Source organism: Zootoca vivipara, chromosome 10, assembly GCF_963506605.1.
Source record: "Zootoca vivipara chromosome 10, rZooViv1.1, whole genome shotgun sequence".
Lineage (NCBI taxonomy): Eukaryota > Metazoa > Chordata > Lepidosauria > Squamata > Lacertidae > Zootoca > Zootoca vivipara.
This window is the reverse complement of record NC_083285.1, coordinates 57038672-57059580: the sequence shown is the minus strand read 5'-3', so window position 1 is coordinate 57059580 and position 20909 is coordinate 57038672. Positions and strand designations below refer to the sequence as shown.

Sequence of the window (20909 nt, the reverse complement as noted above, 5' to 3'; positions counted from 1 at the left end):
GGTCTGTTGAACCATGTCTCTTCAGTTCATTTTAATGGGAGGAAGTCTCAGAGACGATTCTTTTTTAAAAAGTAAAAAATAAAACTGCAGACAGCATTTCCAAATAAAGTTTAATTACTCACCTCTCTGCTTCCAGGCGCATCTCCTCTCGTTTTTGCCTCCTGAGCTCTCTGCGACGTTCAAAGTCGTCCATGGCGTGCGCTCAGACTTGAATATATCCCCCAAGTCAGACTGAACTTCAGGAAGAAAGAGAAAGAGAGGCGAAAGTTGCTTAGAACAGCACATGGAAATGAAAGGGTGCCTTTAATTAGCTGGGTTACATGAAAGTTTTGTTCGCCTTTTAAATTCAGTTCTCTGTCACATTCCCCTTGATAATAAACTGGATCCCCAAAGAGTCACCAAGATAAAATTTTAAAAATTTAGATGCAACACATTTTGGAATTCAGCTCCCTAACTAGAAATTAAGATGTTTTTCTTAATTTTCTATTTGTTATATGAAGGCTTTTTTGTGCCGGGGGAACAGTCTTTATAACAATTTTATTATTCCTTAAGATTGCACAACAGTTGACAAAAACAACTATTTATTATTTAACCATCGTCTGGGTATAACAAACATGAGCAATGTATACATTTTAACATTAGCTTGGTTACTGGAACTGTGAATGAAACATTAGTTAATTTGTAACATCACAATAATACAATTGCAAACTTGGGGGAGAGAGAGAAAGAGGGAAAAACTGTAACTAAAGAAATCAACCAACTTTTTCCAGCAAACTGTTACCCTGAACTTGAAAGATGTTTTTGCCTTGCTAGCCACAGTACTAAAAGGAGGAATTTTGGGAAGATTAAAGGTGGCATTAGGGGTGGAGAGGAGGGGGTGGAGAGAGAGAGAACCTAGTGTTTTAAAATATCATCCAGTCAAAGGCAATTTTGCTATAAATCCTTCTTCAGAAAGCAAAGCTGGAGGTTGGCACATTTTTGCTGGGTTTTGGGAAAAGAAGGGCGGGGAGGGGAGAAAAAGATAGAGCTTGATCCCTGCAATTTAAACAGGCACCTACCTTCCTCCTGAGGGTTTACTCCATGAAATATTTGCTCTCTTCTATAGTTCCTTCATGTGCAAAGCCCTCTCAGCCTTTGGTTTATATCCTATCGAGACAAATATAGGAGAATTCTCCTGCAGGCCCCAAACTAAAAAAATGACTACCAGAAAAGGGAAAGCTGCTCTCTTTTTTGTCCCTGCTTTGTTTACAGAGCTGTCAGTGGTTAGTTAAACTCTGCCTGGAATCTGGCATTTAAGGCCTGCTCCAAGATTGCTTCCTGTGCAGAACAGGAGGCCCTCAACTTCCTCTGGAATTCTAGCCCAGACTCTGCACTCAGGGTGCTTTTTTTTATTTAAAAGGGAGAGAGGGAAAAAAGAGTCCTTCCCCCCCCTCCTTCGTGCAAAATTTCCAACCCTTTACTCCAAGTTCAGGCATTTGCAATGAAGGAAAGAGGAAAGTGAAGGGGGGGCGGGACACGGGGTTGATGCACAGTGCAATTTCAAGGAGACAAAAAGAAAACTGGAATTAGTTAAAGCTTGCCTGCTGATTATATGTATATATAGGGCTTGCTCACGTATGATTACTTGGTGGAAGTGAGACAGAGGAGGAGGGGAGACCTATGCAGTGGCCTTCCTTAATATTTGAACAGGAAGACTGTTGCCCTGCTTATCGAGATGAAGGGCACATCTCACAAAGGTGGAGGAGGGGAGCTGGACAAACCATCAAATATTTTCCTCTTACAGAAAAACAATTGCAGTCCGCACACAGGGCATTTAAAGCACCATGATACCCCTTTAAACAGTCACGGCTTTCCCCAAAGAACTGTGGGAGCTGTAGTTTCTTAAGGGTGCTGAGAGTGATTATGAGGTTCCTATTCCGCTCCTGGAGCTAAGATTCCCCGAGTGGTTTAACAACTACAGTACTCACTCTTCTTCACAAGGGTGTTCTGGGAACTGTAACTCTCTGGCTGCAAATCGCAGCCCAAAATACCAGGAGAGCACCAGGTTGGCAAAGACTGCTCTAGGCTCTGCCCTCTGGTGGAGAGCTCCACCCCCCAAGGCTCTCACCCAATACAAATAATCACACACTATCTTGGCATTTGGCAAACCTATTGTGCTCAGCTAGATCTGAAAACAGCAGCAACCGTTTTCAGCTTGTTTCAGCCAAAGTAAGGAGCGGCAAATGATGGAGACAAATGCTGAAAGTTCCTAATGGCCAAATGATGACAAACACAGGTAAAATCAGTTTCTGGCACTCTGATGCAGAGGCACTGAATGCAGGCATGAGAGGGAAACAATCAACTCTGATTGACTGGGGTTATTTAAGTAGAGGCTAAGGGCCCATCTGTCAGGATGTTGTAGCCGTGTTCTATGCTGCAGAAGCTGCTAGGAGCAGGGTGGGTAGACTAGATGCCTTCCTAGGTCCCTCTCCTTCAAAGCAGTTTTCTATGGCCAACATTTCAGTGATGTGGAGCTGTGCCAACCTATCAACATCCAAGCACCCATGCGCTGCCGTGTTGTACACATGAAAATAGATATATGCTTGCAACACTTCAATGCTCATTCAAGGATCACAGTCCACATTGCGCCCCCACCCATCATTGATTAAGGGTCTGTTCTGCTATATATTATACAAGTAGCCTCATGCCTAGCATTGCTTGGGGATTCTAAGAAACCAAAACATTGGCAGTGTTACGAAATCAGTGATTAAAATCAGTGCAGTTTTGAAAGGCTCAGTCCACCATCTTGATTCAAAATGGGGACCAGTTGTATAGACAAAAGCCTTCGCCTTGATCTTAGAAACTAACATTTCATTAGGATCACTTAAGAGGCAACCAAAAGGGACGCAGGTGGTGCTGTGGGTTAAACCACAGAGCCTAGGGCTTGCTGATCAGAAGGTTGGCGGTTCGAATCCCTGTGACGGGGTGAGCTCCCTTTGCTCGGGCCCAGCTCCTGCCCACCTAGCAGTTCAGTAAGCACGTCAAAGTGCAAGTAGATAAATAGGTACCGCTCCAAGCGGGAAGGTAAACTCCGTTTCCGTGTGCTGCTATTGGTTTGCCAGAAGCGGCTTAGTCATGCTGGCCACATGACCTAGAAGCTGTACGCTGGCTCTCTCGGCCAAAAATGCGAGATGAGCGCCACAATCCCAGAGTCGGTCACGACTGGACCTAATGGTCAGGGATCCCTTTACCTTTAAGAGGCAACCAAACGCATAGCAAACAAGCAACTTTCCAAAATGTATTGTAATTGGTTTATTCTGCAAAGAAGTGTGCAAATCTCAGAGTATGACTGCATTTTGGCTTGTGTATCTTTCTCACAAAGTGCAGCTTGGGGCAGTTCACCTTTAAATGTGAACTGCATCAAATGCCTCCCCCATCCCATCCTAATCCCCCCACCCGCCACAGACTTGGTAATTTCCAGCATTATATATGGCAGACATCTCAGCCAGCCTTCCCCTTGCCCTCCGAAAGCCAAATCAATGATTCTGGGTGGGGGGTACAGCAGGGTGGAGTGGAATGACATCACGCCACTCATTTTCTTTTACTAGGCTTCTTTTTAAGTAGCAAAATTTTAATATAAAAAGTACAAAACAGGGAGGGGGGAATCACAGGATCTTTTTTTAAAAAAACCAGAATCTTAGTCTCTACAGTAGCCTTAAATGCTTATTAGAAAAATGAAATTGGGGCACAGGGAAGGCATGTTGCTTACCCCCCCGAAATGTAAGAGCAGGGTCCCCAAACTAAGGCCCGGGGGCCGGATGCAGCCCAATTGCCTTCTAAATCCAGCCCACGGATGGTCTAGGAATCAGCATGTTTTTACATGAGTAGAATGTGTCCTTTTATTTAAAATGCATCTCTGGGTTATTTGTGGGGCATAGGAATTCGTTCATATTTTTTTTTTCAAAATATAGTCTGGCCCCCCCACAAGGTCTGAGGGACAGTGGACCGGCCCCCTACTGAAAAAGTTTGCTGACCCCTGTGTAAGAGCATGCAACATTTCATCAAGATGATACAAGCTAGAGTTGTGGTCTGCAATACTACAAAGCTTAAGGAGGCTACAGAAAGGATCTGGAGGAAGTGGACACATATTGTAAACAATTCACAGTGCCCAAAAACAGCTTAGAAAAATTGAGGGATGATGACGGAGGTTAAAGTGGCCACAGCTGAAGGTCACCAACTCTTTTAGCAGCTGCTATTAGTGGAGGCATGAGACCGACTGGGTCAGTTCGTATGCATAGCCTCGTCTAGGATGTGAAATGGCTAATTCCAAGTGTACATTCTGGCCTTTGAGGGTATAAAATGTATTGCTTCAGTTGTGTGTATGCTCTGGCATCTGCTGAACCACCAGCAAGCGACCCCAGGGAAGAAGACAGGCAAGCAATTCCAATTCTCCCTTCCCCACCCCCACCCCCACCATCTGAAAAGTCGAGCAAACTAGCAGCAATCGTGACTTGAGCTTAGGTTGTTTAAACTGGCACCCTGAATTTATAGCTATGTCAAGCATTCTTCTGCAATATCTAAAAGAATTAGATATTCTTAGTCTGTCTAGAAGAAAAACAAATAAATCTGTTTTCTATCAAAACCTGTTCAGAAATATTTGGAAGTGAAAAATCCTTCAAAAGACTACAAGGGAGGGAGGGTCATTGGCCATTGTTCAAACCTGCTATAAACAGGGACAAGTTTCGCAGAAACTAAGAAGAGGTTGAAACCACTCAGAGCACCTGTTTAACCCATTGACATGCTGCATGTAAACTGGGGTGGGGGGGTGGGTTGGAATTATCTGGTCTAAATGTTTATGAAAACCTACCCAGCTCACACTTTTGAGACCCATACACAAGCTGAAATGCAGCTGTCCTTCAAAACTCACAGCTCTCCTCATTTTGTGATGCAGTCCTCCCACCAGAAAATGCAGTCAGTGTATTTTAGACCAGTGTTTCTCAACCTTTTTTGGGCCAAGGCACACTTGTTCCATGAAATAAATCACGAGGCACACCACTATTAAAAAAGTTAAAAAATTTAACTCTGTGCTGCCCTATATTGACTATATGATTATGACTGTAAGAAACACTTGCCAATTGCTGTGTTGGTTGCAATCTCCTGTAATAAGGCTTCACAAGCCGCTGATTTCTCTGCCATCACAATCCTTTGCTCAGCAAGTTTCAGGTTGAGCTCATCCAGCCAGCTTCTTTAAGTTTGTCTAAATTTTAGTTTAGTTTGTCTAAATTTTGCCGCGACGTGCGGCAACGAGAAGGGTGATTTGCATTGTCATGTGCCTGGCGGCCGCCAATAAACAACACTCACCCGCCGGAAAGGAAGCCTGCCGGGTTAGTGTTGTTTATTGGCGGCCGCCAGGCACGTGACAATGCAAATCGCCCTTCTCGTCGCCGCATGTCGCGACACACCAGCCAGCGTCTCGCGGCACACTAGTGTGCCGCGGAACAGCGGTTGAGAAACGCTGTTTTAGACTAAAGCAGGAACAAAAATGCATATATTACTGAAAATAACACAAAAAGCATTCCAACAGGGGAAACTGCTTGCAAAAAATGAATATATTAGGCAAAATAGCACACACAAAAAGTGCTTCTGGAAATCTAGTGGAATGTAGTAGAAGTTTAGTGCTCATTTCTGTGCTAATCATTCCCATAAAAAAACAAACAAAAAACCCCCATTTGCAGCCCTAGAAACCCATATTGCAGGTGCTTTGCTCACATAATGAAATTTTCGGCAGTATTTTGGCATACCGCACAGTGAGTGATAGGGGAACGGAAGCACGCATGAGTGGAAAAGGGTAGAGGAGTGATAACAGGTCCATTGACAATCCTTGTTGTGTCATACCACACCCACTTTCATGAATGAAATTGAGTGTGACGTGGTGGTTTATCAAGTCAAAAACCCCAAATGCAAAATGTACTGCATTGCAAAAGTGACAAAATGGTACCATCTATCATCCTATCTCCCTGCTAAAAAAAAGAGAAACCCCTCCATTTAAGGTTGTTCTGGACTGACTTCTCCCTCCGTGTTCCTTTCATGTAACCATGTATGCAGTCCTTATTGTAAACCTGGCTATGTTTCCATGTTCATTGAAGATGCTGAACTTGTGCACCACTTTTTTTTTTTTAAGGATATGTATCCAGCAGTTTGCTTCTTCCCAAACAGAACAGCTCATTTGGGATGTCAGTTAAAATAAACACATTAGCTCATGTGAACATTGAAGTTTTGTTTGAATTCAGCCCATCCCTTCGTTCTTCTGTGTGTGCCTTTAAAGACTTTCAAGGCATGGCAATCCCAGGCAAAACAACAACAACCCTAAATGCCATTCAATATAGTTTTACACAGGCCTGTTTGCTGTGGAGCAAACTCACTGTGCATTGGGCAAAGCTGTTAAGTTACAAACTCACACTCACCCCCAACCTTCACATCTGATAAGAGAGAAACCACTGTCAACCCTGGTGGCCTTTAAGATTCCTTTCCTGCTTTGTTGAGAACAGATCCGCGCAGCAAATCCAGAATTCTGCACAGCAGCCAGATGCCAAAGGAGGAGCTCTGCACCTTTAGTAATTGTGTAGAATAGGTGACAAGTTACACCTGCTGAAATCCTTCTTCTACCCAGCTATTAAAGGTGCAGGAGTCCTGCCTTGCACCTGCCCCCTCCCCCCACTCTTTCCTGACTGCTTTCAGAAAATTCACTCTGGCTTTATTAATTGAAATTGTAAATCAGCTTTCAAGTTGATTCTTCTCACTCTGAAACAGAAATAAATTTGTGCAGATCTGTGGAGATCTTTGGACGCAACACCAAGCCGTGGTTTGGCATTCTGTGAGCAAGCACTGAGGAACCTTGGGCTCATCCACACACTCACACACTCACTTTCCTCCCCGTGTTCAACAAGATTCCCTCCTGGTTCATAAGCAAGCACTGACCGTATTCTGCCCATTTGGACAAAACTGTAAACTATGGCCTGCGACAAGTAAGGATTGGAAAGGAGGTATCTTGCCATGCAGGGGGAAGGCCACAGGCCCCTCAGTGCACATCCATGTAACAAAAATCTATGGATAGGTGTTATGTCTGAACATACCCTATGTATACCGCACTTGACAGCTTGCTTTAATGGCCCTCTCCCACGGCAGCACTAAACCCGCTTCTGGGTTTTTAATTAAAATGCTATATAAAAGCCTTAATCACCTGTGAATGAGCTTGTTTTATGAATGCTTTTATCACTCAGCCGACACCCTCCCTCCTTCTTTCCCTCTCTTTTTACTCGCATCTTGCAGAACTCTGCGCTAAACAAAACATTAAGGTCATGCGCAAGGACAGTCATGAGAAGCCAGGAAATGCAAAAGGTAAAATTCCAGCAGGAACACTGATTAATTCAGCTAGCTGCATGCTTTCAGCAGTATATTTTACAAGACAAACAATGATCCTCTGAGCTAACCTTTCACCCAGGGAGGGGGGATTCTGGAAAATAGTAATTCCATGTGATGCAGTCAGCAGCCTACAATATCTTTGAGGACGGGCGCGGGGATTGTTCAGAGTTAGGGTGGCCAGATACAAACAGGGACAGAATTCCTATATAATAACTAACATTTAAAGAGTTCACCAGTACAATCTTGTTGTATGTAAGTGCCATTGAGTTCAGTGAGGCTTCAGTTAGTTAGTTCTCTCTCTCTCAGTGGCGTAGCAAGGGGGGGCGATGGGGGTGGTGCGCCCCGAGTGCCACCCTGGAGGGGGGTGACACTTGGCGCCCCCCACTGGGAAACAATTTTTTAAAATTTTCTGTTGCATGTGATTTTTCAACTGTTCTTATAGGTTCTTTCAATGCTGATTTCATATCTCAAGTCAGTTTTGTTCTGTAAGCTCTAGGGGTTTTTTTTTTGCAATTCATGTTTTTCACTTTTCACCAGAGCCAGAGCCGCGTTTGGGGGGGGGGTTGACAAAAAAAATTCTGCACCGGGTACCAGCTGGGCTTGCTACGCCTCTGCGCTCTCTCTCTCTCCCCCTCTCTCTCTCAGAATTGGAAGGGACCACGAGGGACATATAGTCCACCCCCTCCAAGCTTTTTCATATGAGGGGCGTTCGGGAGACTTGTTCTGAAAGTAAACAATTTTACGAGGAAGACCATTATTTGAGGGGGGGGGAATGAAACAGGTGCTGCTGCTAATCAGAGCATAGACACACACACACACACACACACACACACGCACACACGCATACATATCAAATGCAGACTTACCCGGAAGTCTGAATGGATACCATCCATCTTATTGCTCAGAGAACATATGATTCCCTCTTTGCACATTGCAAAATGTTAAAGCAGACAAAAATGATTGTGGAGATGACTAAGCACTCTGAGGGTCATTATTTAAAAGGGTCTACAGTTTAGTAGTATCAGCTTTGCTTTCAAGAACTCCAAAGCCAATTGCAGCAATTGGCTTTCTTAAAAAAAAAACTCTTAAAAAAGAAGCTCAACAACTTAGGGTTGTCCATCCCTAAGTGGGAGTTCCTGCACCTCATTTTCTAGAAAAAAGCACTCTTTGTGTGTGTCATCTCAGGCCACTTTCAGGTGCGTCTCAGAGTCACATCCTGCTCAGTGCCTCCTTGCTCACCTGCCCTGTCCCCTGGCTGCACCTTAGCCTTTTGCATGGACTGAGGACAGCTCCAGCAATTCCCCACACACTAAGTAAAGGTGCCAAAGGAGAAAGGGTAGTTCAGGGAGGAAGCAGATGGAAAGGAGGCGATGTCCCTACTCTGAGGGGAAAGGAGCAAAGGAAGTGTTGAGGGAAATTATGATGAGAATAAATGAGAGAGAGAGATAAATGTGATGTTTGTTTAAAATAATAATATACTGGGGATAAGAGAATGGGAGAAGACATTAGGAGATTAGTTTTTTAAAAGAAGAAGAAGAAGCAGCGAGGGAGGGAGGGAGGGAGGGAGGGCAAAAAATGAAGTAAAAGGACTTCTCCACATTAAAGTCTTTGGATCAGCAAATTCTGCCTAAAAAAGGGAGGATAAGTCACAAAACCTCCAGAGCCAGTATCTGTACTTAGCCGGAGGAAAGCTAAAGTTGTGGGATGCTTTGCAAGAAGGAAATCACTATGGTAAAGAGTTTCTAAAGAGGGAGTAGATATGAATAGAAAATGATATCTGTAGTTGTGAGCTGATTGTGCCAATCTCCACCTCCACCCACCACCTTTTTGTAATTGCCTCTGTCCCTGCACCACCATGGACTCAGCTACATTAGTCAGAAAACAGCATTTTAAATGCATTGTAAACATACAACACCAGATGGTGCTGTAGAGCACAAAACTCTTCTATGAGATTTTACATAGGTTTTCCCCCCCTTTTGTTATAACAATTTAATTTATGACTTATTTATAGTGGGGTTTTTCCTGTGTGTACATCCACCCCATGTTGCGATGGGTAGCCCTCACTAATTTTCAGCCCTCTCAAGTGGATCATGGGAGTAGAAAGTTTGTGAACCCCTCCTCTGTAGCCTTAGAATCAGAGGTATTATTTTCTGGTCGCACAGAAACTAGAGAAAGAGGTTAAGAGAAATGTGTTCAATGTCTAATGTCTTTTTTCCCATCACTGTAGGTCACCCACTGGCAATGGAATTTCTTTCCATGGCTCCAAGGACAGTAATGGTTCAAAAATAACTTCCCATACTAGAAGAAACTGTGCTTGGCTTTGGCATTCTTTCAGTTTTAATAGCAACTTTAGAAATAACTCAAGACTATGGGCAGACCAAAGCAGCAAACTTGACATAATTCATTTATAGCAAGGGAAACTGAGCATAAACACATGGTTTCATTAGGAGACCATGGCCTAAATCACACAAATGGCAGGTTGCTGATGGGGAGGTAAAGATGAATAATAATAATATCCACCTTCTAAGGAAACTACCCCAGAACTTCCCGGCATCCAACAATGCCCTTCACACAATTCAAGTGGGAAATGGGCTATTGAATTGTGTCCCCTTCACACAATTCAAGTGGGAAATGGGCTATTGAGAGGCCCATTTTGAGAATTCACACATTTCCTCTGAGAATTGTTAGCATCCGTACTTTCTGCGCATTCGGGGGTATAGTCAAACCACTGTGTTAGCAGCACCGAAGTGACCTCTCCAAGCCGCAAGCTGGGACAGGATGAATGGAGGTTCTGGGCTACCCAGATGACAAGACACACAACCCTCCCAACCTTGTCGGTGTGTGCAAAGATAAGCAGAGCAATATGTTTGGCACCAGCCTGGCTGCAGAAGTTGCCAGGAGGAAGTGTGCAAGGCCTTAGGGACTCCACTCCAGGTGTTAGGGCCAGGGTAGGACCTCTGGTGAGGGACATATCCTGCTCCTTCTAGGGTCGTTTGTGCACCATTGCTCTCCACCTTGCATTCAGCTCCTTGCATCAGTGGCTCCTAGAAGCTGTCAGCACGTGACGGCAGCCACACCCCCAGGAAACTGCTTCCCTAGAATATTGTTGTGTTCAGTTCAGTCCCTTTCTTGTTTATCCAATCTTAAAATCCAGCTCTCCACATTTCCACATCAATTCCCAATGTAAAAAGAAAAAGAAAATCCATGAGCCTTTTTGTGCAAATTTCTCCTAATAAAAAACTCTTTGCCAGACATTTTGATTAACACACAGTCGTACCTTGGAAGTTGAACGGAATCCGTTCTGGAAGTCTGCTCGACTTCCAAAACATTTGAAAACCAAGTCGCGGCTTCTGATTGGCTGCATGAATTGGCCAATCGGAAGCCCTGTCGGATGTTCGGGTTCCAAAAGAACGTTTGCAAACTGGAACAATCACTTCTGGGTTTGCAGCGTTCGGGAGCCAAAACGCCCAAGTTCCAGGGCGTTTGGGATCCAAGGTATGACTGTACACATTTTTGCAAACAATTCTCCCTAATATAATACATTTTTGTTTGTTGTTTTCACTAATATATGCATTTTGACACTCTTTTTCCTCAGGTATGCAGTTTTGTACACATTTTTTGGGTTGCAGAATTGCACTGCAAAATCTTGAGGACTAACAACGAGGCACGTACCACCAAAAATTGCCTAAACTAAATTATGGATTAAATGAGACTTTTCAGGAGCAAACGACAGCCTTTTCCACAAGTTTCTGTTCAGCAAAGGCTCTGCTCTTCAGGCATCACAGCAAATTACCCTCAGCTGATGCCCAACCATCTGAATAAACAAGCCCAATTCTGTTTATTACATCAGTCATTTTGCCAACCTGAGCCGTTTTATCAGACCTCATAGTATTGGGAGGTTTGCTTGAAGCTTCAGCATTCATGGTCAGAAACCCCAACTTTTGTTTAAAAAAAATAAATATGCACACACATAAGAAGTTTCTGAGTCTCGTGGTTTCTTTTTTTCTGGCGAAAAGATCAAAAGCATAGCCTGAGTGTACACTAAGGACTAAAGATCAGAAGGCCAATGAAAGGAATCCCAGCATCTCTGCCTGTGGAAAGTTTGCCTGCAAAGGAGAGAGGTTTTAGCATGGCATAGCAAAGTTGTAATAGTTTTGGGGGTTTTGGTTCTGTTTTGTTCAGCTAGCACACACAGTTCCCCTACTACAGTACATGCATTCTGAAGTGGTGCAATCTCAGGATTTCTGTACCATATCTGTGATGCTCCACAGGCAGATTAGACAAAGGGGGAAACGGCTTGAAACAGCTTGACTCTAGAGCACCCAGGATCCAGGAACACAGGAATCTGCCTTTTATGGAGTCAGACCACTGGCCCATCTAGCTCAGCATTGCCTACCCAGCATGCAAATTGTGTGCTCTACCTCTACCTTCTGCAAGATAAACGTGCAGCAATGGATAGGCCACTGGAACTGCCTGCACCATGTGGCCTTGGGGCAAGTCCTCAAATGACCAACTTCTTAATACAGTGGGACCTCGGTTTAAGTACACAATTGGTTCTGGAAGTCTGTACTTAACCTGAAGCGTAATAATAATAATAATAATAATTTATTATTTATACCCCGCCCATCTGGCCGGGTTCCCCCAGCCACTCTGGGCGGCTTCCAACAAAACAGAAATTCTAAAATACAGAGATCCACGTACTTAACCGCGTACTTAACCTGAAGCGAACTTTCCCATTGAAAGTAATGGAAAGTGGATTAATCCGTTCCAGACAGGTCCGCGGAGTACTTTAACTGAAAGTACTCAAACAGAAGTTTACTTAAACCAAGGTATGACTGTACTTAGTGGACTGGATATCTCTAAGTCAGGCACGTCCAACAGGTAGATTGTGATCTACCAGTAGATCACTGGATGTCTGTGGTAGATCACTGCTAGATCACTGGCACCCCTAAAAAAAAGCTCACCCAAAATTTTCCTCCTCCCCAAAAAAAGCTGAACTATGACCTGAAGCCCTAAACAAAAATTGGCCTCCCTCCCTCCTAAAAGAAGCTCAACAAGTTTGACATGAAACCCCCCCAAAAAAACAGGGCTCCCCTTCCTTAAAAAAACTCAACAGCTTTGACCTAAACCCCCCAAAAGGGGGTAGATCACTCCCAGTTTTTAACTCTGTGAGTAGATCAGAGCCTCTTGGAAGGTGGCCACCCCTGCTCTAAGTTATAAACTCTGACCTTACCATGTCTATGGTGCAACCTCAGTTGGAACGCTAGGTACACAATTCTGGTCGCCACCCCTCAAGAGGGATATTGTAGAGTTGGAAAAGGTTCAGCCAAAACAATCAAGGGGATGGAGCAACTGCCCTCTAAGGAAAAGTTACAGCATTTGAGGCTTTTTGAAAATTCAAGTATGAGGTGACATGATAGACATGTATAAAATAATGCATGATACAGTATAGAGAAAGTGGGTAGGAAAAAAGTCTCCCCCCCCAAAAAGAAAACCCCCTAGAACTCAGGGACATCAAAGGAAGATGAATTATGGATGATTCGGGACATGGGCGTACCCAGGATCAAAACTAGGGGGGGGGGCAAGGGGAGGGGCCAAGGCACGGAAGGGGAGGGGCCACAAAGTGGGCGGGAACAGCGAACTCGCGCTCCGCCGGGCTGTGCCCCTCCCTAGCAGCAGGGCTGGTGGGCGGAGGCGGAGCCCAGCCCAGCGGAGCGCGAGTTCAGCGTTCCCGCCCGCCGCGCCGCGCTCTCTGGTTCCCCGCCGCGCTTGGCCTTGCCAGAGGGCGCGCCGGGGAGCTGGAGGGAGGGCGCAGCGCGGCGGGCGGGAACGGCGAACTCGCGCTCCGCCGGGCTGTGCTCCGCCTCTGCCCACCAGCCCTGCTTCTAGAGTAGGGCAGCTGCCCTAACTTGCCGCATGGTGGGTACGCCCTTGATTCGGGACAGACGAAAGAAAATACTTCCTCATGCAGCAAATGGAATTTGCTCCCACAAGATGCAGTGATGTTACCAACTTGGATGGCTTTGAATGGGGATTAGACCTATTCGTGGAGGATAAAGTTACCAACGGAGTTTCCAGTTCTAGCAACTGACCTCAGCGGGGTTGCCCAGTGCCACAGAACACACATAGACTTTTAAATCTCACGCTATAACAGGAGTTGAGGCAGCCACGGTGCCTCCTTCCCATCCTCTCCCTGGCTCTGTCCTTCACTTCCTAGCTCCTGCTTGCTGTATGGCATGCGTGGAGCCCTGGTCAATCACAGCAGTGTTGGGGGGGGGGGGAGTAGAAGACAGGGACAAGGAAGGAACTGGCAGGAGAAGTTGCTGCAGCCTTGGCTTTTGCCACACTGTGCAAAACATATATACTGAATGTTTTCTCCTGCTTTGAATCGGGCAATCCTAGCCCTCAGGGCGCCTGAGCTGCAGAGCAAGACCTTATAACCTTGACCTAGGTTTGGTTGCCCTCAGCTCTAGCCTGGGCCCCGAAACACAGGAAGACGCAGGCTCCTTGCTCCATGGTGGCTGCACAGACTCTGCACAGTATTTATAAGTTGCAGAGCCACAGTGCTCAGCATGGAAGGAGCCAACGGCATCTTTGCCCACCAGAGAGCAAGTGTTGTTGTGAAGGGTCGGACCTTGAAAATACTGGCCACCAGCAGGGACTGGCTCCCTTTAAACCCGCCATCTTTTGAAACGGTCGTGAAACGGAACAGCTTGCCTCCCTCGCAGAGCCAGAGTGCGCAAGAGGTATTTTGCTTTGTTTTAATTTTGAACGCACGCACTGTCTGTAAGGGGATTCTCCAGCCTGACTAACAGTCAAGATTCATTAGACCCTCTGTGATGGTTTTCTCCGGCTTGCGGGTACGTGATTAATCTCAGATGTTTCCCAGCCTGAGTAAAACCATACTCTGTTGACCCCACCGCAGTACAGTTGGAGGAAGCGGGAGGTGGGTGGGGGGTTGGAGGGAGGGGAGAGAGAAAAGTAATTTTGACAAAGAAATCTTAAAAATGTATCTCCAGTGTAAGACAGATGCAGAGGATAAAGGAACTCTGGGGGGATTAAAATATTTTGGCCTAATTTAGAAAGAGGCTCCATTCTTGGATGAGCAAAATCGGTCCATTTAGGGTCCTTCTAATCCTATTTGCATATAACAACGAACCTGTCTGAATTATATCTGCAGAGAACAGAACTGACCTGTGGCATTTTCCTCAACAAAGAAGAGCATCTGTATTCCAAACACAACAACCCAGCAGCTGTGCAATTGTTGTGCTGCATGGTTCATCCTGCTTGGAAATAGAGAACATTTAAGTAGAGGGATTTCAACTCCCTCTAGTAAAGCCTTAAAAGCAAACCAAGGCAAGGTCTGCTCAGTTCTCCCACGCGCTTATCACTTGTGAGCCGAACCGCTGATTATAGGCCTATCATGAGAGGACTAACTTCGTCGAGGAAAAAATGCAACCTTTATCTCCTTAAACAGGGCATTTGCTTTGAAGCAGCCCCTTCACTGCCTTTGTTTCTTGTTGGAATGCACTCTGCAAAAACTGAGATGAACCCTAGATAAAGGGTGATGTGGATTAGTGGCTGCAGCATTAGACTAAGAGCCAAACTAGACAGGATGGCGGAAACTTCTTCACTGTCACAGTTATATCGGCTCTGGGACACGAGAACTCAGAATTTCATTGTATGTCTTCCACTCCCCTCGGTTTCAGTTTCCCTATTTGTAAAGCAACACTGCCTTATTCCTTCGTAGCTCCTTCCAAGGCTGCAACTGAGTACTACCATAGTAGTGAAAGAAGCAGAGCTGAAATAATAATTAAGGCATTCCAAAACGGAGCCATCAAAGGCTATGGAATGCTTTAAATGCTGGGTTAAACTTCACCTGACTTTAGGACATTTTGCTGCGTGGCTCGGGGAGGGCAGTGTGAACAGAGCCCCCCCCCCCCTGCAGCCAGGGCAATTGCCCCAGAAGACCCTCCCCATGCTACCTACGCCCCTGACAAAAGTATAATGTCCAGATCAAGGGAAATAATAGACCCACTCTATTCTGCCTTGGTCAGACCACGCCTGGAATACTGTGTCCAATTCTGGGCACCACAATTTAAGAAGCATGTTGGCCAGTTGGAACATGTGCAGAGGAGGTCAACCAAGATGATCAAGGGTCTGGAAACCAAGCCTTATGAGAAGCAGTGGAAGGAACTGGGTATGTTTAGCCTGGAAAAGAGGAGACCGAGAGGAGATATGATGGCCATCTTCAAATATCTCAAGGGCTATCATATGGAGGAGGGAACAAGCTTGTTTTCTCCTGCTCTGGAGGGTAGGATTCGAAGCAATGGCTTCAAGTTAGAAGAAAGGAGATTCTGACTAAACATCAGGAAGAACTTCCTGACAGTAAGAACTGTTTAATAGTGGAACAGACTCCCTCAGGAGGTTGTGGACTCTCCTTCCCTGGAGATTGTTAAGGAGAGGTTGGATGGCCATCTGTCATGGGTGCTTTAGCTGAGATTCCTGCATTGCAGGGGGTTGAACTAGATGACCCTCAGGGTCCCTTCCAATTCAAAAAATCTATGATCCCTGAACTGTTAACAGCTCTATAGTATCCTATTTGGGGTAAGGCAACCAGAACTGTACACAGTAGTCTAAGTGTTCCTGCAAAAGTTTTATTCTTAATCCCTGTTGAAGAAAAATGCCGGATTAGATAAACTGTTAATCCAATCCAGCAATGCAATGATTGGATGCTTGATAAGAGCATCTGGGTGTCCATGTCCAAGACAGGACTTTATTTGCCTTTATCCGATACTTGGCTCAGGCCACCTGTATTAGATCAATAAGTATATAGTGGCTCTGGCAGGTTTTCTGGCAATGTTGTCTACTATCTCACTATATTCTCATTCCATGAAGTTGTTCTTCATTTAGAATAAATGCTGTTTTAAAGGAGATCAATAAACGCAGAGTTCTAAAAGCACACGCACAACAGAATTCCTGCCAGTAACTCTTCCTGCTCTGTGCTGAGAAAGAAGCAAATCCTGACCACTATGACATTCTGCTCTCCACCTCTGAATTCCTTTGACCGGCAGGACCAACCAAGCTTGGAGTGTTTACGTCACATTTTTAAAATCCATTCGAAATGTGGATTTGTGGTCAGTTTGCATGCTCTGGATGTTGTACACAAGTCTTTTGTTTGTTGACATACATCGCCCCGCTCCCCACCCTGAACCATTTATGAAAACAAGATGTTGAGGCATTCTGGATTTTTTTTTGGCAAAACTCATTTAAATAAGCGTCTCACATAATTTCAGAAGCAGATGTCAGGGGCAAAGGAGGCATGACCCCATGTGTCATGATGCAGGTTGGCTCAATTTCCCACAATGTGGAAGGGTGGGGGTCAATTTAAGGCGCAGCACAAGAGAAGCAAAGAGGGGGTGATCAACCTTCCTCTGCAAATGATGTCCCTCCCCCCAAAAAAAACCCCTCCCCCCCCAGTCATCTCCCACTGAGGGTTACTTCTAGGCTCAGTACCCCACTGGGATAAAAAGGAGCTGATACGAAGAGGTTTCTGGGGAGGGGAGGAAACATGGGCAGCTTTTGGGACCTCTCCCAATTCAAGTCATTGATGATGATGATGATGATTTATTTATACCCCACCCATCTGGCTGAGTTCCCCCAGCCACACTGGGCAGTTCCCCACAAAATATTAAAAACACGATAAAACACCAAACATTAAAAACTTCCCTCAACAGGTCTGCCTTCAGATAGTTGCTTATTCCCTTGACATCGGATGGGAGGGTGTTCCACAAGGCGGGCGCCACTACCAAGAAGGCCCTCTGCCTGGTTCCCTGTAACCTCACTTCTCGCAGTGAGGGAACCACCAAAAGGCCCTTGGAGCTCGACCTCAGTGTTCAGGCTGAACAATGGGGGTGGAGATGCTCCTTCAGGTATACTGGGCCAAGGCCATTTAGGGCTTTAAAGGTCAACACCAACACTTTGAATTGTGCTTGGAAACGTATACTGGGAGCCAATGTAGGTCTTTCAGGACCGGTGTTATATGGTCTCGGTGACCACTCCCAGTCACCAGTCTAGCTGCCGCATTTTGGATTAGTTGCAGTTTCTGGGTCATCTTCAAAGGTAGCCCCATGTAGAGCGCATTGGAGTACTGTAGTCCAAGCAGGAGATAACTAGAGCATGCACTACTCTGGCGAGACAGCCCACTGGCAGGTAGGGTCTCATCCTGCGTACCAGATGGAGCACTGGGGACTCCATTTCCCAGGCTTCACCAAAGCAAGGAACACTTTTGAGTAGTGCTCATGCCTTAAAAATCAGGCCTCTGAAGCTGCTGAAATCCTCCGTTCCACTTGATCTCCTTCTTCATCATAAGGGCTGGGGAAAGAAAGGGGCTTGGCGGCAAGGAAGACTGACTGAATGACTCCAGCTGGCATTGCTGTAGCTGGGGAGGAAGCCCATTGCAAACCAGAGAAGCTCATAGGTAGAGCTTCTGCCTTGCAAACCAAAGATCCCAGATTCAATCCCCAGCACCTCCAGACCAGGCTAAGAACTGTGTGCTGTCTGAAACCCTAGAAAGTCACTGCCAGTCAGTGAAGGTAACACTGATCTAGATAGACCAGTGGCTCCAACTCAGCTTCCCATGCAAGGCTCAAATGTCAGGGAGGGTGGGTTGGGCTTGCCTGGTGGGGTGGGTGTTTCGGAGACACATAGGCCATTCTGAATTTCAGTGCCACCACAAAACACGAAGCACCATTCAAACTGACTGTGGATCTATACGCATGAGATGCTCATAAATGACCAGAATAATATATATATTTTTAATGCAGGTAAGCATCCCGAGCACATGATGCCAGCTTGCAGGACAATGGGAAAACAATGAAGCACACAACCAGAATTTGCAAACTGATAGTGGTGCTTATCTTCTATGACGGGGGTAATCAACATTGTTGGATTTCAACACCCAGCATTCCTGGCCATTGGCCATGTTGGCTGCAGCTGATTGGAGCTGGGGTCCGACAAAATCTAGAGGGCACCACGTTGACCATCCCTGTCTTATGATCAAACCTTAGATTCCAGACCCCACAATTCTGCACCTGACTACACAGTTAACACTCCTAAGGAAGGCTAAAATGTTTCGCCCAAGGCTCAGAAATTTGAAAAAAAGCTTAGACCATCTTCAACAAAAGGTGCTATTCAAGCTATGCGCCTCTTTTGCCTGACAGCGGAGCAGCTGGTATCGCAACGTCACACTTCATTTGAATCATGCCTGTTTCAAGAGTCAGTCTTGCTTTGAATCAAACTTCTCAAAGTTAGCTTAATGGTGGAAGATGCATGACAGCTTTTCTCATCCCCAGAAAACGGCTTTAGAAGATCCAACAAGTGGATCTTTTATAATAATGAAGTGGGGATCTTAATAAAGCAGTGAAAATCCTCTGTTCTCTTTTGATTATAATGCCGACTTTTCCAATCTTAATTTCGGGTTTTCACATTTCCACAACAGTTTGCAATTATTAAAAACTCCTCATGAAAATTCACCAGCATTTTAGTGCAGATTTCTACTAATATACAGTGGTGCCTCAACTTACAAATTTAATCTGTACCAAAGGCAGTGGAAAAACGCCATTGGAAACGTGATTTCCCATAGGAATGCATTGGAAATGGAAAAATTCGTAAGTCGAAGCAACCCTATCTAAAAATTCGTAAGTCGAAAAATCCCTATCTAAAACCGCCGCGGCCTTTTTTCGGATGTCAAGACCTTCGTAAGCGCGTGGCCATTACCCCCATTCGTAAGTCGAAAAATTCAGTTGTCGAGTCGTTCGTAAGTCGAGGTACCACTGTACACATTTATAGACAATTTTTCATGCTAATTTCACTAATATATGTATATTTATGCATAGTATGTGCATTTTGGTACACGTTACTTGGTTGGAGAACAGCACTGCAAAACTCAGAGAAGTGCGGATTTTGAAGACTGTTCCCAGTTGATCTATTGTTCCAGAAAGAGCAAATTAAGAAGGTTCACCTTTAAATGCAAACAAAATAAAAATTTCTCCTGATTTGTAGTCCAAAATATCTGGAGAGCACCAGGTTGATGAAAACTGCATTTGGGAGACCCTTTGTCATTCAAGAGGCTGATTCTGCTAATAGAGCAAAGGTTTTGCACCTATGTCAAGAGCCCAATGTAATATATGAGAATTATCCTGAAGGAGCGTCTCCACCCAATTCGTTCTGCCCAGACACTGAGGTCCAGTACCGAGGGCCTTCTGATGGTTCCCTCGTTGCGAGAAGCCAAGTTGCAGGGAACCAGGCAGAGGGCCTTCTCGGTGGTGGCACCTGACCTGTGGAACGCCCTCCCATCAGATGTCAAAGAGAAAAACAGCTACCAGATTTTTAGAAGACATCTGAAGGCAGCCCTGTTTAGGGAGGCTTTTAATGTTTAACTGGTTTATTTCATTTTTCTGTTGTAAGCCGCCCAGAGTGGCTGGGGAAACCCAGCCAGATGGGCGCGGTATAAATAATAATAATAATTATAATTATTATTATTATTATTATTATTCTACCATTCAAAGCCACTAGATTTGCATGATGGGGAGGGGAGAAATGTAGGTTTTCTCAACGCAGAATTAGAATTTTTATTCTCATTAAGCAGAGTACAAATACCCATGAAAGTTCAGTTCTCCTACAACGGTTTGTTGCTGCTGCGCTGTGTTTTTAAGGAAGAAAAGTGAGAATGTGTATAAAAAAAACCACACACAACAGTGCAAAAGTATCACAAATATCAGAAGGTCATCCACCATACTCACATCGACTCAGCTGGGTAAGCACGTCAAAGCTGGTCAGTCGCGTGTCAAAGACTGAAGGCTTAGGTTAGTTGACAGAGATGGCTCTGCAGCCTGAGTAGGCTATTGCTGTGGAAAGAAAAGGATTCAAGAGGTGAAGGATACAATCCACACAGAGGATTTCTGTGCTATTGCACAACTCCGTTGAAGAGGGACGAAAGCACCATAACATTGTCATTTTACATTCAGGAACTTTTGCGGAACAGACTTACCATAGCTGCCAAGTTTTCCCTTTTCTCGCGAGGAAGCCTATTCAGCATAAGGGAAAATCCCTTTAAAAAAGGGATAACTTGGCAGCTATGGCTTACTCCAGCAGCTGCAATGTTGACACAGGCTCCCCACACATAAGAGTGGGCAGGTGTGCAAGATTTCTCTTCATAGAAGAGAAGCCCTAATAATAATAATAATTAATAATAAATAATAATATTGTGTGGCTTCGAAAACAATATTAAAATAAAATAGTCCTTCAGATATTAAAAGCTTCCCTAAACAGGGCTGCCTTCAGATGTCTTCTAAAAGTCAGATAGTTGGGTTTTTCCCTTTGACATCTGGTGGGAGGGCGTTCCACAGGGCGGGCGCCACTACCGAGAAGGCCCTCTGCCTGGTTCCCTGTAACTTGGCTTCTCGCAGTGAGGGAACCGCCAGAAGGCCCTTGGCGCTGGAGCTCAG

The 20909-nt window shown here is 45.1% G+C and overlaps 1 protein-coding gene across 12 annotated transcripts in view; it reads right to left on the bottom strand.

The window, feature by feature from the left end:
• Positions 1 to 20909, bottom strand: part of CALD1 (caldesmon 1) — a 184163-nt gene that overhangs the window by 87704 nt on the left and 75550 nt on the right. For 6 of the 12 annotated variants that reach the window (XM_035127489.2, XM_035127500.2, XM_035127503.2 and 3 more), the window contains exons 2-3: positions 20205 to 20309; positions 123 to 236 (exon numbers count right to left, since the gene is read on the bottom strand). In XM_035127489.2, the coding sequence (XP_034983380.1) occupies positions 123 to 193 (71 nt within the window). In that variant the 5' untranslated portion in view covers positions 194 to 236; positions 20205 to 20309. Of the gene's footprint in view, positions 1 to 122; positions 237 to 1058; positions 1484 to 20204; positions 20310 to 20909 lie in introns of those variants that run through there. The other 6 variants (XM_035127490.2, XM_060280023.1, XM_035127496.2 and 3 more) reach the window with 4 other exon arrangements.